Source organism: Rhopilema esculentum, chromosome 11 (genome assembly GCF_057945365.1).
Source record: "Rhopilema esculentum isolate cy_ngs chromosome 11, ASM5794536v1, whole genome shotgun sequence".
Classification (NCBI taxonomy): domain Eukaryota; kingdom Metazoa; phylum Cnidaria; class Scyphozoa; order Rhizostomeae; family Rhizostomatidae; genus Rhopilema; species Rhopilema esculentum.
Window position 1 is genome coordinate 1546902 of NC_142825.1, and position 19312 is coordinate 1566213.

Consider the following 19312-nt stretch of genomic DNA (forward strand, 5'->3'; position numbering starts at 1 on the left):
ACAAGTGAGTTATTTGTCTATCCAACAAGCGAATCATCGATGATAAGATCCAAAGACACTCAAGACTTCTATCAATCAGCGCATTTATGAAAAATCGACTAATCACAAAAAAACAATCCAGCAAAAGAGAAGACAAACAAGTGAGTTATTTGTCTATCCAACAAGCGAATCATCGGACATAAGATCCAAAGACACTCAAGACTTCTATCAATCAACACATTGATGAAAAGTCGACTAATCACAAAAAAACAATTCAGCAAAAGAGAAGACAAACAATAGAGTTATTCATCTATCCAACAAGCGAATCATCGGACATAAGATCCAAAGACACTCAAGACTTCTATTAATCAGCACATTTATGAAAAATCGTTTTATCACAAAAAACAATCCAGCAAAAGAGAAGACAAACAATTGAGTTATTCATCTATCCAACAAGCGAATCACCGGTCATAAGATCCAAAGACACTCAAGACTTCTATCAATCAGTGCATTTATGAAAAATCGACTAATCACAAAAAAACAATCCAGCAAAAGAGAAGACAAACAAGTGAGTTATTTGTCTATCCAACAAGCGAATCATCGGACATAAGATCGAAAGACACTCAAGACTTCTATCAATCAACACATTGATGAAAAGTCGACTAATCACAAAAAAACAATCCAGCAAAAGAGAAGACAGACAAGTGAGTTATTCATCTATCCAACAAGCGAATCATCGGACATAAGATCCAAAGACACTCAAGACTTCTATCAATCAACACATTGATGAAAAGTCGACTAATCACAAAAAAACAATCCAGCAAAAGAGAAGACAAACAATAGAGTTATTCATCTATCCAACAAGCGAATCATCGGACATAAGATCCAAAGACACTCAAGACTTCTATTAATCAGCACATTTATGAGAAATCGACTAATCACAAAAAAACAATGCAGCAAAAGAGAAGACAAACAATTGAGTTATTCATCTATCCAACAAGCGAATCATCGGACATAAGATCCAAAGACACTCAAGACTTCTATCAATCAACACATTGATGAAAAATCGACTAATCACAAAAAAACAATCCAGCAAAAGAGAAGACAAACAATTGAGTTATTCATCTATCCAACAAGCGAATCATCGGACATAAGATCCAAAGACACTCAAGACTTCTATTAATCAGCACATTTATGAAAAATCGTTTAATCACAAAAAACAATCCAGCAAAAGAGAAGACAAACAATTGAGTTATTCATCTATCCAACAAGCGAATCATCGGACATAAGATCCAAAGACTCTAAAGACTTCTATCAATCAACACATTGATGAAAAATCGACTAATCACAAAAAAACAATCCAGCAAAAGAGAAGACATACAATTGAGTTATTCGTTTATCCAACAAGCGAATCATCGGACATAAGATCCAAAGACACCCAAGACTTCTATTGCGAAGGAGACAGAAAACCTCCATTTCGGTCCAGGGCTCCGGGACACATGGTGAGAAGGTCTTACCATATTTGGCATTTCCGGCATCTCTTCGCATTACGCCCTCCCGTCGCCAGTATTGATTAGAATTAGATGCACGAGGCATGAAGAGAGGTTCGCTCTCTTGAGTATAAATAATCACTTATAATCATATATATATATCTTCTTGTTAGAAAGCATGTATCTCTCTGTGGTACACACCTATGTCCCGCCCAAGTCAAAACATATGGCGCCCAACGTGGGGCAGGGGCAGTAGGTATACCATTTTTATTTTCGCAGAATGTCGTCCGAAGAAGACGAGGATCGAAGCCGCCTGGAAAGGTGGAAGGCCTTACGAAGAGGCAATCGCTCAGCAGTTACGAAGTTTTATAGAGAAGCTTTTGCTATTATCGATAGTGCTCAATCATCTCAAGAAAAAATCGCTCGCTTAAACTCGATAAAAGTTTCGTTAAACGAGAAACTTTTGTATCTCAGAGACTTGGACAGTAAGGTCTTGGACTCGTGCAATGTTGAGGAAATCGAAAACGAAGTCGAAGATTCCTCGGAATGGGAAGCAAAAATTCACGAAGCAGTTAGTCGTATCGAAGATTTCCAAAGAGAAAATCGCAGCTCATTCTCGCTACCCACCACTCAAGATGTCATGACGGGCAGAAGTTTCGAAATACCGTCGCCAGCAAGGGTTGGCAGTGAAACACAGCACGAAGCAGTTCCACTCGGGGGGCCTACTCCAGCATCGCCATCTCGAAATTTGAACGGAAGTATTGCCTCAAGTAGTGCTCATGCGACTGTGAAGCTCCCAAAGATAAGTTTACCGAAGTTCAGTGGTGACATAACTCAATTTAATTCATTTTGGGAAAGTTTTGAATGCGCAGTGCACAGTAATCCTGGCTTATCAAGCATCAACAAGCTGAACTATCTATTCAGTCTGTTAGAGGGACCAGCATATCGAGCAGTACAGGGTTTGGCCTTACAAGAAGTAAATTACGAACACGCTATCGAAATTCTTAAATCGCGTTTCGGGAAGAAACACCAGATAATCAATGCGCACATGGAGAAATTACTGAAGCTCCAACACCATCCAAATGAAGGACTGGAAAATCTCAGAAAGATATACGACAATATCGCTGTTCACGTTCGCGGATTACAGTCACTGGGAATACCTTCGGAAAGTTATGGGAACCTTTTGATTCCAATCATCATGTCTCGCCTCCCACAGGAAATTACGATGCAAATCGCAAGAAAGAGGGCAGAAGACTGTTGGAACATTACAGAAATTCTTGATATCGTCGAAAGAGATAATAATAATATAATATATAATAAATAATTTGTTTAAAGTTGGCGTACTAAATGAACGGTTGATAGCTATAAAGAAGCTAATTAAGGCCAACTATCTAATAAGAGTTAGTATGAAATAAAAATATATGATACAATATTAAAAAGGTTTAAGGTATAATGTTCTAAATAAAACCTAACCCAGCAATAAATTTTTTACACAATCTACAGTCGCATTCTATAGGGTGTGCTCTTAATTCTTTTTTAAATGTTGCCAATGATTGGGACTCTCTTATACTGTGAGGTAGTGTTTGTCACAGTTTTTGACCTAAATATCTCACAGTTTCTATACCATAAGAAGTTGTCCTGGCTTTTGGAATGCAAAGATTATTTTTAGTTCGCAAATCATAATGTACATTTCTTGTTTCAAAAATCTCACTCATGAAACTAGGGTTCAGGTTATGTTTGGTTTTGTATATTTCTATCATCAAGTACTGTAGATTGCGTTGGTGAATTGATACTGCATTATCCAAAGTCAGCAATGCTTCGTAGTCAGCATGACTGTCTTTATAAACAATTCTGAGTGCTCTTTCGTGGATTTTATTTACTTTAGCATTCAGACATCTGTCATGGAACATCCAAATTAGGGGGCAGTAACTAAACTGAGCTTTTATGAAGCTGTTCATTAGGAGACGCAGTTTATCAGAACCCATAAATGGCGAAACTCTAGCAAGAGCATGCAGTTTTTGGCTGGCTCTTTTGCATAAATTTGAGACGTGACTTTTGAAATTAAGATTTTTATCTATTATCACCCCTAGCAGTTTTTCTTCAGAGCTTTCTTCAACAATGGCCTCACCGATTTTGATCTTAAAGTCATCTTGATTTGTTCCAAAAGTAAGAAGATGACATTTCCCTGCATTCAATTTCATAAAGTTTTCTGGAAACCATTTTGATAAAATAAGAGCATCAGTTTCTAGCCGTTCTAAAACTTTATCTAATTGACAGTCAGCTGCAAAAATCGTAGTATCATCAGCAAAGTTACATACTGCAGTATCAGTTACCATTAAGAATAAATCATTAATATATAAATTAAAGAGAAGAGGCCCAAGGACTGATCCTTGTGGTACACCTGCAAAGGTTTCTCGCCAAGTGCTGAATGAACCATTTAATTTTACCCTTTGTCTTCTACCGGACAGGTAATTATAAATCAATAATTGAGCATCTTTACAAAAACCATAGGCATTTAATTTCGCAATTAATAGCTCATGGTCTATGCAATCAAACGCTTTTGAGAGATCCATTAGCAAGGCACCAACCACCCCTTTTTTATCTAGGGAATTCTTGCAGATATCCATTAATCTCAACAGCGCATGCTGTGTGTTGAAACCTTTCCGAAAACCACATAAGTAGGGAACTAGGAACGTATCCGCGAAGTCGACCATCTGAGCATATAGAAGCCGTTCAAAGACCTTTGATAATGCGGATAGAACGGTGATAGGTCGATAGTTTCGTTTTTCTGTAGTTTTGTCACTTTTGAATAGTGGAGTTATGTCTCCTAATTTAAGATCTTCAGGAAACGTTTTCTGGAGCAATGAATTATTGAAAATTGTCGTCAGTAATGGTGCAAAAATGTCACATGGTTATTCAGAACTTCTTCGACTACAGAATTAAAATTTTCATATTCAGAGTATGCTTCGCTGCTCTTAGCTAGGCTTAGCTTAGAAATTGAAGCGAGGGAGATCGCGAACAACATAGCGCAGTCGACTAGACGGCATGAAAGCAATCCTCCACAATCCAAGGTGCCATTATCATTACAAGGAACAACTCGATCCTTTATTGCATCGGGTGGAGTTCAATGCTACTATTGTCAAGGAGACCACTATTCCTACGAATGCGGCAATGTGACTAGTGTGAAAGACAGGAAAAGTATTCTCATGAAGGCAAGGAGATGCTTTAATTGCTTGAATTTAGGGCATTTGCTAAAAGACTGCAGAAGCCAAAGGGGATGTCTAAAGTGCAAGGGACGCCATCACCAATCTCTGTGCCAATCACACAACGAGAGGGCAGAAAATAAGCCACCGAAGAATGCAAAAATTCAAGACAGCTTTATCACGGCTACCGCTACGCAACAGGGATGTGTCCTCTTACAAACAGCTACAACGTATGCGTATGGAAAAAACAGGGACAAGAAGATCGAAGTTCAAGTTTTGTTTGACAATGGCAGTCAACGCTCATACATTCGAGAAGAACTAAAGGAGAAACTATTGCTGGACACTGTTAGCAAAGAAAATTTGAAATTGAACACGTTTGGTTCAGATAAGTTTAAACCTTTTGAATGCAGTAAAGTAAAGTTGTATTTAGAAACCGAAGATAACGAGAGTGTAGAAATTACAGCGCTTACTAACCCCGTTATTTGTTCACCCTTAGGTGCAAATTTAGATATCGTAGATTTTTCGCATTTGCATGGTTTAAGGCTCGCAGATCGCAAATTAGGACGTTCTAATCGCATAGATATTCTCATTGGCGCTGACAGTTATTTTGATTTTGTATTGGGAGATGTCTTGAAGGGAGGATCGGGTCCCACTGCAATAAGCAGTAAATTGGGTTGGTTGCTATCAGGACAAATCCCAGGCGAAAGTGAATTTGATTTGTCATCTAATGTTGTTTCTCATCTTACCTTAGAAATGCGATCAAGTTCTCTATTCGTAGCTCAGAATGAGGAAACTAATGAAAACCCTGCAAAAACCGAGGAATTGAAGGAAGCTCTAGCAACGTTTTGGAAACACGAAGCTGGGGGCTTATCACAAAATGACGGTGAATCAGAGAATTCAAGCAAAAAGGTCTTGGATATCGAGTTTACTGGTGAAAGGTATTAGGTAAGCCTTCCTTGGAAGGAAAACTATGATTCTCCATTACCATCTGATTATAAAATGTGTTTAGGTAGACTCGAGTCAGTTTACACACGATTGAAGGGTAAACCAGAATTGCTCAAGGAATATGATTCTATTATTAAGGAGCAGTTAACTAATAATATTATTGAAATTGTGCCAAACGATCAGTTAAGACATGAAAACAGTCATTTCATTAGCCATCATTGTGTCCTTCGTGACGATAAAGTTACCACGAAGGTGAGAGTTGTCTTTGACGGAAGCGCCTGTTCTAATGAAAATTCTCTTTCTTTGAACGATAGGTTGGAGGTAGGTGAGAATTTTATACCACCTTTGTTCGAAACTTTAATTCGCTTCCGAGTACATGCTGTTGCCTTAACTGCAGACATAGAAAAGGCGTTTCTTCAAATAGAAGTTAAGGATTCCGACCGAGACGCCCTTAGGTTTTTATGGTATGATGACGTCAATTCAGAGTCTCCAAATGTTGTTCAATTCAGAATAAAACGCCTTCCGTTCGGTTTAACTTGCTCTCCCGGCATTTTAGGTGCCACGATTCGCTATCATGTCAATTTATTTGCAGATCAACATCCTAAATCGACTAATCGCTTGTATTGTGATGATTTGTCATGCGGGGCGGCTTCTATTGGCGAAGCTTTTGAAATTTATCAAAATTGTCAAGCCATAATGGAGAAGGGTGGTTTCAATCTTCGGAAATGGAACTCTAATAAGGCAGCTCTATTAGATAAGATAAATACAGCTGATAAATCTCTCTGTGATAGTACCCCCTCTAACATCTCTCTACAGGTTCAAGAAGATGATCAATCCTATAGTAAATATAAAGTCGGTATGCCCTCAAACAGCAACAAAATTTTAGGCATAAACTGGGATACAGACAGCGATCTATTGATAATTCCTATAGGCAGTGTCGCTATTTTCGCAAAATCTTTACCGCCCACTAAAAGGTCCGTTCTCAAAATTGCAGCGAAAATCTTTGATCCATTTGGATGTTACAGCTTGTTCGTTATTAACATGAAACTTCTATTTCAGGAATTATGTGAGGCTAAATTACCTTGGGATGAGGAACTGCAGGGTTCTTATAAGACTAAATTCGATTCGCTTCTTAAGCAGCTAAATGAAGTACCTAATGTAAAACTACCTCGTTTTGTTTTTCAAGAGGGAAATACGGTTGAAAAAATTGAAATTCACGCCTTCTCTGATGCCAGTGAGAAAGCATACACTTGCGTTGTCTATCTTCGCATTATGTACACCTCGGGGGAAGTAGATGTAAAATTCATTGCGTCAAAGGCCAAGGTAGCACCTTTGAAAAGGCAGACAATACCTAGGTTAGAACTTCTAGGAGCTTGCTTAATGTCTCAGTTAGTAGAAACGATAAGAACCACACTAGAGGATGAATTAGGTCACTCACGTATTCAATCATTTTATTGGGTCGACTCGGTTGCGGTTCTTTGCTGGATAAAAAACGATCGAGCTTGGAAGCCTTATGTCCATAATAGAGTAAGAAAAATTATTCAGGTCTCGCAAAGGGAAGAATGGCATTATTGTCCAGGTTCACTAAATCCTGCCGACCTACCCTCTAGGGGTAAAAATCTAAGTAAGGTATCCAGTGCTAACTTATGGTTAAAGGGCCCGCCGTTTTTTACATCTTCCTCCCCAGGAATGGCCCGCACAAGCATTTACCGAGTCCTCCTCTTCTGCCGCTGCGGAGGAGAGAGGGTCAAAACAATCAGAAGTCACTCACGTAAATTTAAGTACTGAGGGCCAACAAACGTCAAGTGTTCTCAATATAATAGACATAAACAGGTTTAGCAGTAAAGGTAGGCTGTTGCGTTCTCTAGCTTGGGTGCATAGATTTTTGAACAATTTACGATCGTCCGTTCGCAAGGAAAATTTGGTTCTAGATCAATGGGTTACAGCAGATGAGATCAGTCAAGCAGAAACTGTATTAATAAAGGGAATTCAACAGCAGTCGTTTAACTCGGAGATAGAATTTGTTATAGGAAAATCGAAAAGTAAGCAGGTACCACCCCTGGTAAACCAATTTAATTTGTTCACTGATAAACAAGGATTATTGAGGTGTAAGTCAAGACTTCTGCATGCAAGCGTTGTCAATGAAAGTAAAACGCCAATATTGTTACCGTCGAAAAGTTATTATTCGGAACTTGTCATTGCTGAGGCACACAGTAAGGTGTTCTACGATGGAATATCAGAAACGTTAAACTGCGCTCGTCAGAAATACTGGATACTCAGGGGTCGAGAAATGGCAAAAAAGCATATTAGGAGATGTGGCAAGTGTAAGTGGTTTGAAGGGTCAACTTTTAAATTTAATGTCAACCCCGACTTGCCAAAAATACGGGTAGATGATTCACCCCCGTTTAGCAATGTGGGAGTAGATTTTGCCGGTCCTTTGATGAATAAGGGTATTTATACTAAAGGGAAAACAGATAATAAGAGCTATGTTTGTTTGTTTACGTGTGCTGCAACTCGTGCAGTCCATTTAGAGCTCGTGGAAGCCCTAGATGTCGACTCGTTCATTCGCTCCTTCCGCAGATTCACTGCTCGCAGAGGTTTACCAACAAGGATCATATCCGATAATGCTAAGACATTCAAAACAATGTCCAAAGAAGTTAAACAATTAATTCGAAGTCCTAAGTTGAGCAGCTACTTAGAAACCCGGGGAGTAACATGGGATTTTATCCTAGATCGATCCCCCTGGCAGGGAGGAATGTGGGAGCGGTTGGTAAGAAGTGTTAAGCGCTGCTTGAAGAAGGTTATAGGGCGTGCTAGTTTATGCTTCCAGGAACTAAGCACGTTACTTACAGAAGTAGAAGCCGTTGTTAATGCTAGGCCTATAACATATCTACATGATGACAGTGAAGGTATTTCTTACCCCCTTACTCCATCTCAGCTCATTAATGGACGCAATCTTTTGCAGGGTCCAAACGAGAGGTATTTTGAAATAGTGAATACGTACGCCGCTTTGTCAAAGCGCGCGAAATACCAACGCAAATTACTCGAACAATTTTCAGAACGTTGGCGAAAGGACTATCTGTTAAATCTCATGGAAGCCTATAAACCAAAACAGGTTCACGATAAACCATCAATTGCAGTAGGCGATATAATAATATTAAAGAATGATTTCTGTAAAAGAGCATTTTGGAAATTATGCAGAGTAGTTGAGTTTTTTGTAGGTACTGACGGAAATATTAGAGGAGCAAAGGTTCAAGTGGCATCAACTAATGGTAAGAAAATTCTTAACAGACCTTTGCAACATTTGATTCCATTAGAGGTTAACGCGAATACACAAAGTATAGGTACTGTAGAGGCGCCGCATGCGCAAGCAGACCCTACTAACGAGCCGCTAACAAGTAATGCTAATGGTAGACCTAAGAGAAATGCTGCTATAATAGGTGAATTAATTCGTAGAGACACACACGAACATTAGCTCAAGCTACATTTATCAAAGTATCATTGTTATGTTGTTTTTTGAATCTTCTTATAGTTAATGATTAGAACTCATTCGTATAATCGTATAGTAATGGTTGATCGCTAGTCGATCAACAGGGGGAGTGTATTGTGAAGGAGACAGAAAACCTCCATTTTGGTCCAGGGCTCCGGGACACATGGTGAGAAGGTCTTACCATATTTGGCATTTCCGGCATCTCTTCGCATTACGCCCTCCCGTCGCCAGTATTGATTAGAATTAGATGCACGAGGCATGGAGAAAGGTTCGCTCTCTTGTGTATAAATAATCACTTATAATCATATATATATATCTTCTTGTTAGAAAGCATGTGTCTCTCTGTGGTACACACCTATGTCCCGCCCAAGTCACAACAACTTCTATCAATCAACACATTGATGAAAAAGCGACTAATCACAAAAAAACAATCCAGCAAAAGAGAAGACAAACAATTGAGTTATTCATCTATCCAACAAGCGAATCATCGGACATAAGATCAGAAGACACTCAAGACTTCTATCAATCAACACATTGATGAAAAAGCGACTAATCACAAAAAACAATCCAGCAAAAGAGAAGACAAACAAGTGAGTTATTCATCTATCCAACAAGCGAATCATCGGACATAAGATCAGAAGACACTCAAGACTTCTATCAATCAACACATTGATGAAAAAGCGACTAATCACAAAAAAACAATCCAGCAAAAGAGAAGACAAACAAGTGAGTTATTCATCTATCCAACAAGCGAATCATCGGACATAAGATCCAAAGACACTCAAAACTTCTATCAATCAACACATTGATGAAAAAGCGACTAATCACAAAAAAACAATCCAGCAAAAGAGAAGACAAACAATTGAGTTATTCATCTATCCAACAAGCGAATCATCGGACATAAGATCCATAGACACTCAAGACTTCTATCAATCAGCACATTGATGAAAAAGCGACTAATCACAAAAAAACAATCCAGCAAAAGAGAAGACAAACAATTGAGTTATTCATCTATCCAACAAGCGAATCATCGGACATAAGATCAGAAGACACTCAAGACTTCTATCAATCAGCCCATTGATGAAAAAGCGACTAATCACAAAAAAACAATCCAGCAAAAGAGAAGACAAACAATTGAGTTATTCATCTATCCAACAAGCGAATCATCGGACAAAAGATCCAAAGACACCCAAGACTTCCATCAATCAACACATTGATGAAAAAGCGACTAATCACAAAAAAACAATCCAGCAAAAGAGAAGACAAACAAGTGAGTTATTCATCTATCCAACAAGCGAATCATCGGACATAAAATCCAAAGACACTCAAGACTTCTATCAATCAACACATTGATGAAAAAGCGACTAATCACAAAAAAACAATCCAGCAGAAGAAAAGACAAACAATTGAGTTATTCATCTATCCAACAAGCGAATCATCGGACATAAGATCCAAAGACAACCAAGACTTCCATCAATCAACACATTGATGAAAAAGCGACTAATCACAAAAAAACAAAACAGCAAAAGAGAAGACAAACAATTGAGTTATTCATCTATCCAACAAGCGAATCATCGGACATAAGATCCAAAGACACTCAAGACTTCTATCAATAAACACATTGATGAAAAATCGACTAATTACAAAAAAACAATGCAGCAGAAGAAAAGACAAACAATTGAGTTATTCATCTATCCAACAAGCGAATCATCGGACATAAGATCCAAAGACACTCAAGACTTCTATCAATAAACACATTGATGAAAAATCGACTAATTACAAAAAAACAATGCAGCAGAAGAAAAGACAAACAATTGAGTTATTCATCTATCCAACAAGCGAATCATCGGACATAAGATCCAAAGACAACCAAGACTTCTATCAATCAACACATTGATGAAAAAGCGACTAATCACAAAAAAACAAAACAGCAAAAGAGAAGACAACCAATTGAGTTATTCATCTATCCAACAAGCGAATCATCGGACATAAGATCCAAAGACAACCAAGACTTCCATCAATCAACACATTGATGAAAAAGCGACTAATCACAAAAAAACAAAACAGCAAAAGAGAAGACAACCAATTGAGTTATTCATCTATCCAACAAGCGAATCATCGGACATAAGATCCAAAGACACTCAAGACTTCTATCAATCAGCACATTGATGAAAAATCGACTAATTACAAAAAAACAAGGCAGCAGAAGAAAAGACAAACAATTGAGTTATTCATCTATCCAACAAGCGAATCATCGGACATAAGATCCAAAGACACTCAAGACTTCTATCAATCAGCACATTGATGAAAAAGCGACTAATCACAAAAAAACAATCCAGCAAAAGAGAAGACAAACAATTGAGTTATTCATCTATCCAACAAGCGAATCATCGGACATAAAATCCAAAGACACTCAAGACTTCTATCAATCAACACATTGATGAAAAAGCGACTAATCACAAAAAAACAATCCAGCAGAAGAGAAGACAAACAATTGAGTTATTCATCTATCCAACAAGCGAATCATCGGACATAAGATCCAAAGACACTCAAGACTTCTATTAATCAGCACATTTATGAAAAATCGTTTTATCACAAAAAAACAATGCAGCAAAAGAGAAGACAAACAAGTGAGTTATTCATCTATCCAACAAGCGAATCCTCGGACATAAGATCCAAAGACACTCAAGACTTCTATCAATCAGCGCATTTATGAAAAATCGACTAATCACAAAAAAACAATCCAGCAAAAGAGAAGATAAACAAGTGAGTTATTTGTCTATCCAACAAGCGAATCATCGATGATAAGATCCAAAGACACTCAAGACTTCTATCAATCAGCGCATTTATGAAAAATCGACTAATCACAAAAAAACAATCCAGCAAAAGAGAAGACAAACAAATGAGTTATTAATCTATCCAACAAGCGAATCATCAGACATAAGATCCAAAGACATTCAAGACTTCTATCAATCAACACATTGATGAAAAGTCGACTAATCACAAAAAAACAATCCAGCAAAAGAGAAGACAAACAATAGAGTTATTCATCTATCCAACAAGCGAATCATCGGACATAAGATCAGAAGACACTCAAGACTTCTATCAATCAACACATTGATGAAAAAGCTATTAATCACCAAAAAACAATCCAGCAAAAGAGAAGACAAACAAGTGAGTTATTCATCTATGCAACAAGCGAATCATCGGACAGAAGATCAAAAGACACTGAAGACTTCCATCAATCAACACATTGATGAAAAATCGATCAATCACAAAAAAACAATGCAGCAAAAGAGAAGACAAACAAATGAGTTATTAATCTATCCAACAAGCGAATCATCAGACATAAGATCCAAAGACACTCAAGACTTCTATCAATCAACACATTGATGAAAAGTCGACTAATCACAAAAAAACAATCCAGCAAAAGAGAAGACAAACAATAGAGTTATTCATCTATCCAACAAGCGAATCATCGGACATAAGATCAGAAGACACTCAAGACTTCTATCAATCAACACATTGATGAAAAAGCTATTAATCACCAAAAAACAATCCAGCAAAAGAGAAGACAAACAAGTGAGTTATTCATCTATGCAACAAGCGAATCATCGGACAGAAGATCAAAAGACACTGAAGACTTCCATCAATCAACACATTGATGAAAAATCGATCAATCACAAAAAAACAATGCAGCAAAAGAGAAGACAAACAATTGAGTTATTCATCTATCCAACAAGCGAATCATCGGACATAAGATCCAAAGACAACCAAGACTTCTATCAATCAACACATTGATGAAAAAGCGACTAATCACAAAAAAACAAAACAGCAAAAGAGAAGACAACCAATTGAGTTATTCATCTATCCAACAAGCGAATCATCGGACATAAGATCCAAAGACACTCAAGACTTCTATCAATCAGCACATTGATGAAAAAGCGACTAATCACAAAAAAACAATCCAGCAAAAGAGAAGACAAACAATTGAGTTATTCATCTATCCAACAAGCGAATCATCGGACATAAAATCCAAAGACACTCAAGACTTCTATCAATCAACACATTGATGAAAAAGCGACTAATCACAAAAAAACAATCCAGCAAAAGAGAAGACAAACAATTGAGTTATTCATCTATCCAACAAGCGAATCATCGGACATAAGATCCAAAGACACTCAAGACTTCTATTAATCAGCACATTTATGAAAAATCGTTTTATCACAAAAAAACAATGCAGCAAAAGAGAAGACAAACAAGTGAGTTATTCATCTATCCAACAAGCGAATCCTCGGACATAAGATCCAAAGACACTCAAGACTTCTATCAATCAGCGCATTTATGAAAAATCGACTAATCACAAAAAAACAATCCAGCAAAAGAGAAGACAAACAAGTGAGTTATTTGTCTATCCAACAAGCGAATCATCGGACATAAGATCCAAAGACACTCAAGACTTCTATAAATCAACACATTGATGAAAAGTCGACTAATCACAAAAAAACAATCCAGCAAAAGAGAAGACAAACAATAGAGTTATTCATCTATCCAACAAGCGAATCATCGGACATAAGATCCAAAGACACTCAAGACTTCTATTAATCAGCACATTTATGAAAAATCGTTTTATCACAAAAAACAATCCAGCAAAAGAGAAGACAAACAATTGAGTTATTCATCTATCCAACAAGCGAATCACCGGTCATAAGATCCAAAGACACTCAAGACTTCTATCAATCAGCACATTGATGAAAAAGCGACTAATCACAAAAAAACAATCCAGCAAAAGAGAAGACAAACAATTGAGTTATTCATCTATCCAACAAGCGAATCATCGGACATAAAATCCAAAGACACTCAAGACTTCTATCAATCAACACATTGATGAAAAAGCGACTAATCACAAAAAAACAATCCAGCAGAAGAGAAGACAAACAATTGAGTTATTCATCTATCCAACAAGCGAATCATCGGACATAAAATCCAAAGACACTCAAGACTTCTATCAATCAACACATTTATGAAAAATCGACTTATCACAAAAAAACAATCCAGCAAAAGAGAAGACAAACAATTGAGGTATTCATCTATCCAACAAGCGAATCATCGGACATAAGATCCAAAGACAACCAAGACTTCCATCAATCAACACATTGATGAAAAAGCGACTAATCACGAAAAAACAAAACAGCAAAAGAGAAGACAAACAATTGAGTTATTCATCTATCCAACAAGCGAATCATCGGACATAAGATCCAAAGACACTCAAGACTTCTATCAATAAACACATTGATGAAAAATCGACTAATTGCAAAAAAACAATGCAGCAGAAGAAAAGACAAACAATTGAGTTATTCATCTATCCAACAAGCGAATCATCGGACATAAGATCCAAAGACAACCAAGACTTCCATCAATCAACACATTGATGAAAAAGCGACTAATCACAAAAAAACAATCCAGCAAAAGAGAAGACAAACAATTGAGTTATTCATCTATCCAACAAGCGAATCATCGGACATAAGATCCAAAGACACTCAAGACTTCTATTAATCAGCACATTTATGAAAAAGCGACTAATCACAAAAAACAATCTAGCAAAAGAGAAGACAAACAAGTGAGTTATTTGTCTATCCAACAAGCGAATCATCGGACATAAGATCCAAAGACACTCAAGACTTCTATAAATCAACACATTGATGAAAAGTCGACTAATCACAAAAAAACAATCCAGCAAAAGAGAAGACAAACAATAGAGTTATTCATCTATCCAACAAGCGAATCATCGGACATAAGATCCAAAGACACTCAGGACTTCTATTAATCAGCACATTTATGAAAAATCGTTTTATCACAAAAAACAATCCAGCAAAAGAGAAGACAAACAATTGAGTTATTCATCTATCCAACAAGCGAATCACCGGTCATAAGATCCAAAGACACTCAAGACTTCTATCAATCAGCACATTGATGAAAAAGCGACTAATCACAAAAAAACAATCCAGCAAAAGAGAAGACAAACAATTGAGTTATTCATCTATCCAACAAGCGAATCATCGGACATAAAATCCAAAGACACTCAAGACTTCTATCAATCAACACATTGATGAAAAAGCGACTAATCACAAAAAAACAATCCAGCAGAAGAGAAGACAAACAATTGAGTTATTCATCTATCCAACAAGCGAATCATCGGACATAAAATCCAAAGACACTCAAGACTTCTATCAATCAACACATTTATGAAAAATCGACTTATCACAAAAAAACAATCCAGCAAAAGAGAAGACAAACAATTGAGGTATTCATCTATCCAACAAGCGAATCATCGGACATAAGATCCAAAGACAACCAAGACTTCCATCAATCAACACATTGATGAAAAAGCGACTAATCACGAAAAAACAAAACAGCAAAAGAGAAGACAAACAATTGAGTTATTCATCTATCCAACAAGCGAATCATCGGACATAAGATCCAAAGACACTCAAGACTTCTATCAATAAACACATTGATGAAAAATCGACTAATTGCAAAAAAACAATGCAGCAGAAGAAAAGACAAACAATTGAGTTATTCATCTATCCAACAAGCGAATCATCGGACATAAGATCCAAAGACAACCAAGACTTCCATCAATCAACACATTGATGAAAAAGCGACTAATCACAAAAAAACAATCCAGCAAAAGAGAAGACAAACAATTGAGTTATTCATCTATCCAACAAGCGAATCATCGGACATAAGATCCAAAGACACTCAAGACTTCTATTAATCAGCACATTTATGAAAAAGCGACTAATCACAAAAAACAATCTAGCAAAAGAGAAGACAAACAATTGAGTTATTCATCTATCCAACAAGCGAATCATCGGACATAAGATCCAAAGACACTCAAGACTTCTATTAATCAGCACATTTATGAAAAGCGACTAATCACAAAAAACAATCTAGCAAAAGAGAAGACAAACAATTGAGTTATTCATCTATCCAACAAGCGAATCATCGGACATAAGATCCAAAGACACTCAAGACTTCTATTAATCAGCACATTTATGAAAAAGCGACTAATCACAAAAAACAATCTAGCAAAAGAGAAGACAAACAATTGAGTTATTCATCTATCCAACAAGCGAATCATCGGACATAAGATCCAAAGACACTCAAGACTTCTATTAATCAGCACATTTATGAAAAAGCGACTAAACACAAAAAACAATCTAGCAAAAGAGAAGACAAACAATTGAGTTATTCATCTATCCAACAAGCGAATCATCGGACATAAGATCCAAAGACACTCAAGACTTCTATTAATCAGCACATTTATGAAAAAGCGACTAATCACAAAAAAACAATGCAGCAAAAGAGAGGACAAACAAATGAGTTATTAATCTATCCAACAAGCGAATCATCAGACATAAGATCCAAAAATACTCAAGACTTCTATCAATCGGCACATTTATGAAAAAGCGACTAATCACAAAAAAACAATGCAGCAAAAGAGAAGACAAACAAATGAGTTATTAATCTATCCAACAAGCGAATCATCAGACATAAGATCCAAAAACACTCAAGACTTCTATCAAAAAGCACATTGATAAAAAAGCGACTAATCACAAAAAAAACAATACAGCAAAAGAGAAGACAAACAAGTGAGTTTTTTGTCTATCCAACAAGCGAATCATCGGACATAAGATCCAAAAACACTCAAGACTTCTATCAAAAAGCACATTGATAAAAAAGCGACTAATCACAAAAAAAACAATACAGCAAAAGAGAAGACAAACAAGTGAGTTTTTTGTCTATCCAACAAGCGAATCATCGGACATAAGATCCAAAGACACCCAAGACTTCTATCAATCAACACATTGATGAAAAATCGACTAATCACAAAAAAACAATACAGCAAAAGAGAAGACAAACAATTGAGTTATTCATCTATCCAACAAGCGAATCATCGGACATAAGATCCAAAGACACTCAAGACTTCTATCAATCAACACATTGATGAAAAAGCGACTAATCACAAAAAACAATCCAGCAAAAGAGAAGACAAACAAGTGAGTTATTCATCTATCCAACAAGCGAATCATCGGACATAAGATCAGAAGACACTCAAGACTTCTATCAATCAACACATTGATGATAAAGCGACTAATCACAAAAAAACAATCCAGCAAAAGAGAAGACAAACAAGTGAGTTATTCATCTATCCAACAAGCGAATCATCGGACATAAGATCCAAAGACACTCAAAACTTCTATCAATCAACACATTGATGAAAAAGCGACTAATCACAAAAAAACAATCCAGCAAAAGAGAAGACAAACAATTGAGTTATTCATCTATCCAACAAGCGAATCATCGGACATAAGATCCATAGACACTCAAGACTTCTATCAATCAGCACATTTATGAAAAAGCGACTAATCACAAAAAAACAATCCAGCAAAAGAGAAGACAAACAATTGAGTTATTCATCTATCCAACAAGCGAATCATCGGACATAAGATCAGAAGACACTCAAGACTTCTATCAATCAGCCCATTGATGAAAAAGCGACTAATCACAAAAAAACAATCCAGCAAAAGAGAAGACAAACAATTGAGTTATTCATCTATCCAACAAGCGAATCATCGGACAAAAGATCCAAAGACACCCAAGACTTCCATCAATCAACACATTGATGAAAAAGCGACTAATCACAAAAAAACAATCCAGCAAAAGAGAAGACAAACAAGTGAGTTATTCATCTATCCAACAAGCGAATCATCGGACATAAAATCCAAAGACACTCAAGACTTCTATCAATCAACACATTGATGAAAAAGCGACTAATCACAAAAAAACAATCCAGCAGAAGAAAAGACAAACAATTGAGTTATTCATCTATCCAACAAGCGAATCATCGGACATAAGATCCAAAGACAACCAAGACTTCCATCAATCAACACATTGATGAAAAAGCGACTAATCACAAAAAAACAAAACAGCAAAAGAGAAGACAAACAATTGAGTTATTCATCTATCCAACAAGCGAATCATCGGACATAAGATCCAAAGACACTCAAGACTTCTATCAATAAACACATTGATGAAAAATCGACTAATTACAAAAAAACAATGCAGCAGAAGAAAAGACAAACAATTGAGTTATTCATCTATCCAACAAGCGAATCATCGGACATAAGATCCAAAGACACTCAAGACTTCTATCAATAAACACATTGATGAAAAATCGACTAATTACAAAAAAACAATGCAGCAGAAGAAAAGACAAACAATTGAGTTATTCATCTATCCAACAAGCGAATCATCGGACATAAGATCCAAAGACAACCAAGACTTCTATCAATCAACACATTGATGAAAAAGCGACTAATCACAAAAAAACAAAACAGCAAAAGAGAAGACAACCAATTGAGTTATTCATCTATCCAACAAGCGAATCATCGGACATAAGATCCAAAGACAACCAAGACTTCCATCAATCAACACATTGATGAAAAAGCGACTAATCACAAAAAAACAAAACAGCAAAAGAGAAGACAACCAATTGAGTTATTCATCTATCCAACAAGCGAATCATCGGACATAAGATCCAAAGACACTCAAGACTTCTATCAATCAGCACATTGATGAAAAATCGACTAATTACAAAAAAACAAGGCAGCAGAAGAAAAGACAAACAATTGAGTTATTCATCTATCCAACAAGCGAATCATCGGACATAAGATCCAAAGACACTCAAGACTTCTATCAATCAGCACATTGATGAAAAAGCGACTAATCACAAAAAAACAATCCAGCAAAAGAGAAGACAAACAATTGAGTTATTCATCTATCCAACAAGCGAATCATCGGACATAAAATCCAAAGACACTCAAGACTTCTATCAATCAACACATTGATGAAAAAGCGACTAATCACAAAAAAACAATCCAGCAGAAGAGAAGACAAACAATTGAGTTATTCATCTATCCAACAAGCGAATCATCGGACATAAGATCCAAAGACACTCAAGACTTCTATTAATCAGCACATTTATGAAAAATCGTTTTATCACAAAAAAACAATGCAGCAAAAGAGAAGACAAACAAGTGAGTTATTCATCTATCCAACAAGCGAATCCTCGGACATAAGATCCAAAGACACTCAAGACTTCTATCAATCAGCGCATTTATGAAAAATCGACTAATCAC

General features: G+C 36.6%; 2 protein-coding genes across 3 annotated transcripts in view; both read left to right on the forward strand.

Moving 5' to 3' along the window:
- The first annotated feature begins 1749 nt into the window (after positions 1-1749).
- LOC148958826 (uncharacterized) lies at positions 1750-5617 on the forward strand. Its single transcript, XM_089111201.1, has 2 exons — positions 1750-2725; positions 4449-5617. Exons 1-2 carry the CDS (start codon positions 1750-1752, stop codon positions 5615-5617), a joined length of 2145 nt encoding a protein of 714 aa, XP_088967327.1.
- Positions 5618-5671: 54 nt separating this feature from the next.
- Positions 5672-19312, forward strand: part of LOC148958827 (uncharacterized) — a 41124-nt gene continuing 27483 nt past the window's right edge. The window contains exons 1-2 of one of the 2 annotated variants that reach the window (XM_089111329.1): positions 5672-5942; positions 8839-8889. In XM_089111329.1, the coding sequence (XP_088967455.1) occupies positions 5672-5942; positions 8839-8889 (322 nt within the window). Of the gene's footprint in view, positions 5943-7776; positions 8890-19312 lie in introns of those variants that run through there. The other variant, XM_089111328.1, reaches the window with a different exon arrangement.

Bases quoted from the DNA above. Each gene is read 5' to 3' on its own strand.
- LOC148958826 (XM_089111201.1), top strand. From the start codon at position 1,750: ATGTCGTCCGAAGAAGACGAGGATCGAAGCCGCCTGGAAAGGTGGAAG. The intron at 2,726-4,448 runs GTTGGAACATTA...CGCTGCTCTTAG, and splicing joins AAGAAAGAGGGCAGAAGACT to CTAGGCTTAGCTTAGAAATT.